General features: G+C 36.4%; 1 protein-coding gene across 1 annotated transcript; it reads right to left on the reverse strand.

Moving 5' to 3' along the window:
* Positions 1-315: 315 nt before the first annotated feature.
* LOC137743848 (uncharacterized) lies at positions 316-2350 on the reverse strand. The gene is made up of 3 exons (XM_088679135.1): positions 2087-2350; positions 1835-1964; positions 316-1413 (listed from the first exon to the last, which is right to left on the reverse strand). The coding sequence occupies exons 1-3, from the start codon at positions 2220-2222 to the stop codon at positions 633-635; spliced, it is 1047 nt and encodes a 348-aa protein (XP_088535261.1). The 5' UTR covers positions 2223-2350; the 3' UTR covers positions 316-632.
* Positions 2351-2768: the final 418 nt, after the last annotated feature.

Here is a 2768-nt window from a genome sequence, read left to right on the forward strand (position 1 = left end):
TATAAGAAAAAAATTTCAGGGGGATTATCCTGTTCTAATACTGTTCTAAGGTGGCTCTGCTACCGGTGGTAGTTTTATCATTTGACTAGAGACGTATGATTTTGATGATGTTATTTGGACACAAAATTAACATATTGACACATATATTCTTTGTGATTCTCAAAGGTCACCGTTATCAATTATACAAATAAAGCTTTGGAAAATGAAAAACAATAAGATAACATTGCATGCCTTGGTTAAACCAGTTCGTGTTTGCATAAGGTTCTTGTTCTTTCTAGCTTTCATGACACATTTTTAATTCTGAAGACGTTGCAGTGAAGGACCGTACAACAACATATCATATTAATCATCATCAGCATTCACGTACTCTCAAAATGAAATGCACAAATTAACAAAATAAAAAGGGCTTTACCATGTACTGTCAAAAAAAAAAAAAAAAAAATCATCGCATATATCAGATTCAGAGTTCAGAAACATATAGAATAGAAGTCCACTGAGTCAATCTTTCGGAATATCTCCCCCACCACCTCTCACCATACCCCATCAAATCCTTCTGATCATTTTACTTACAACAGTCAGTCAGTAGACTCAATAACTCTTCAGCATTCAGCAGCTACTAGCATTCAATAACTTCAGTAGAAATACATAACCTTCTCATCATCTTCTGTCTTGCTTTCATCAACATTGAATAATAAGCAGTTAGACGTAGAGGAACCATTAATAATAGTATCATTGTTATGAGTATTTTTACTACTAGTACTAATCAGCTGCTGCTTAACATCTTCATCCAGATCAGTAAACTCTAATGTGTTGTTTTCTGCTTCAAAATAAAACCCATTTGGCCTCTCAGTCCATTGGTTGCCAAAGTTCAGCATCATGAAGCTCTGATGATCAAAACCCATTTCTTCTTGTTTGATGTTATTAATCTCTGATCTGCTGCAGTAGTCATAGCTGATCTGGTTATTACAGCTTCCAGCAGATGAAGTACTGCAACTTCCTTCACTTCCAAACATGAGGAGGTTATTGTTGTTATTTTTCTTCGCTCCAGCTGGGTAATTTACGGTTTGGAAAAGAGAAAAGGAGTTGGTGGAAGTATTTGAGAAATTATTGGATGTCAGTGAAACTTGTGATGGCAGTGGCAGTGGCACTTCAAACCCTAAGAAAGATCTGTCGTAATTGCTTAGGTCTTTGTACAGTGATGATAGAGTTTCAGATTGAATCAATGATTGGTTTTGGTAACTGTGATGAGAAGAAGAAGGAAATGGGGGAGGTTTTAGTAAATTTCTATGGTGGTGACGAGCTGGAGGAGAAGCCATATGCATCCCCATGAGCTTCTTCTTGAGCTTGGTGTTCCAATAGTTCTTGATATCATTGTCAGTCCTGCCTGACAGCTGAGCAGCTATAACTGACCACCTGTTGTTAATTACAATTGATTAATTGTTAATTACATATATAATTATTCAATAAGTACCAGAAGAAGCAGAAATTTGTTCTGGCTTTCCCTTAACAGCTGTAAGTGGGTGTTGATGCTAGATCCAAACTTGGCATGCATTCGGTGAAAATATCCAAAAATAGCAGATTCTTGATATATGCAGTTTCTATAAACAAGATAAAATAAGGGAAAAAAAACATGAACTAATCTTTGTCTTTTCTTTTTCTCCTTTTTTTCCTTTTCTTTGGTACTGATTTTGGATAGGTCATCAACATCTTTCATGATAGCAGTTGATATAAGGGAAAAAAAAAAAAAAAAAGTAGACTCTAGAATATAGCTTTGGAAATTAGGTAAAAAGAGAAATTAATTAATATATTTAGTAAGAGTAGAGTAGAGAGTTACCTGCTTCCAATGCTAGCATAGAGGCTGCATATCATTCTGTCCTCCTCATCAGAGAATTCTCCATGTTTGATGTTTGGCCTCAGATAGTTAAGCCATCTCAATCTGCAGCTTTTCCCACATCTCTTCAGACCTGATCCAAACACCCAATTTAATGAACCCAAGCATAAATAACAACAGAGAGAGAGAGAGAGAGAGAGAGAGAGAGAGAGAGAGAGAGAGAGGGAGGGAGAGGGAGAAGAATTGAACCCTTACCAGCTTTCTGTGGGAGAGCAATCCAATTCCCACCAGTCCCATATTTCTCTATGTACTCCTTTAGCTTTGAGTCTTCTTCTGGTGACCATGGTCCCTTCTTCACGTTTGCTTTGTCACAACAAGGAGCCCTCCCCATCTCTCTCGTTCTCTCTCTCTCTCTCTCTCTCTCTCTCTCTCTCTCTCTGGGAAAGAAGTCTAGCCTTTGATCTCTTGGGTATCAACTAAACTCTCGAGGAAACAAAGGTCTCACACCTTTTGAAATGTACTTTGCTTGGGGAGGTGATGATATGCCTTAATAATGGTATAGAAGGGTTTGGACTTGGACAGCGTAGTACACTAGAAAAAAAATGTATTTTATTCAGTGGTAGGCTTATAAGTCAAAACGAGAGACAATGTTCAATCATCAGATTTCTAACTCCTATGCCAATTAGCTTAGCTAATCGAACTTTCTAACTTTCTAACTTTTCTAACTTTCCATCTCATATACGTTGGTACCCTACAAATTCAAATCATCATTTATCATGATCAACCTCACTGTCATACGTCTTTTCTCAAAGAAAGTATCCAAAGTTTTTCCAAAGTTTTCTACTACGTAGAAACAAAATATATATGCAATTGAAGTTTAAATCTCCTTCAAAATTTTGGAGGAAAAAAAAAAAAAGAAAAAAAAATATAGGCAATT

This window comes from Pyrus communis, chromosome 11 (assembly GCF_041283825.1).
Source record: "Pyrus communis isolate YQ-2024b chromosome 11, ASM4128382v1, whole genome shotgun sequence".
Classification (NCBI taxonomy): Eukaryota; Viridiplantae; Streptophyta; class Magnoliopsida; order Rosales; family Rosaceae; genus Pyrus; species Pyrus communis.

What these genes read in the sequence shown, in the direction of transcription:
- LOC137743848 (XM_088679135.1), bottom strand. Translation starts at nt 2,222, where the DNA reads ATGGGGAGGGCTCCTTGTTGTGACAAAGCAAACGTGAAGAAGGGACCA. An exon ending in TGCTCTCCCACAGAAAGCTG is followed by an intron (nt 1,965 to 2,086) that starts GTAAGGGTTCAA and finishes TGTTTGGATCAG; the next exon opens with GTCTGAAGAGATGTGGGAAA. An exon ending in TATGCTAGCATTGGAAGCAG is followed by an intron (nt 1,414 to 1,834) that starts GTAACTCTCTAC and finishes AATTAACAACAG; the next exon opens with GTGGTCAGTTATAGCTGCTC.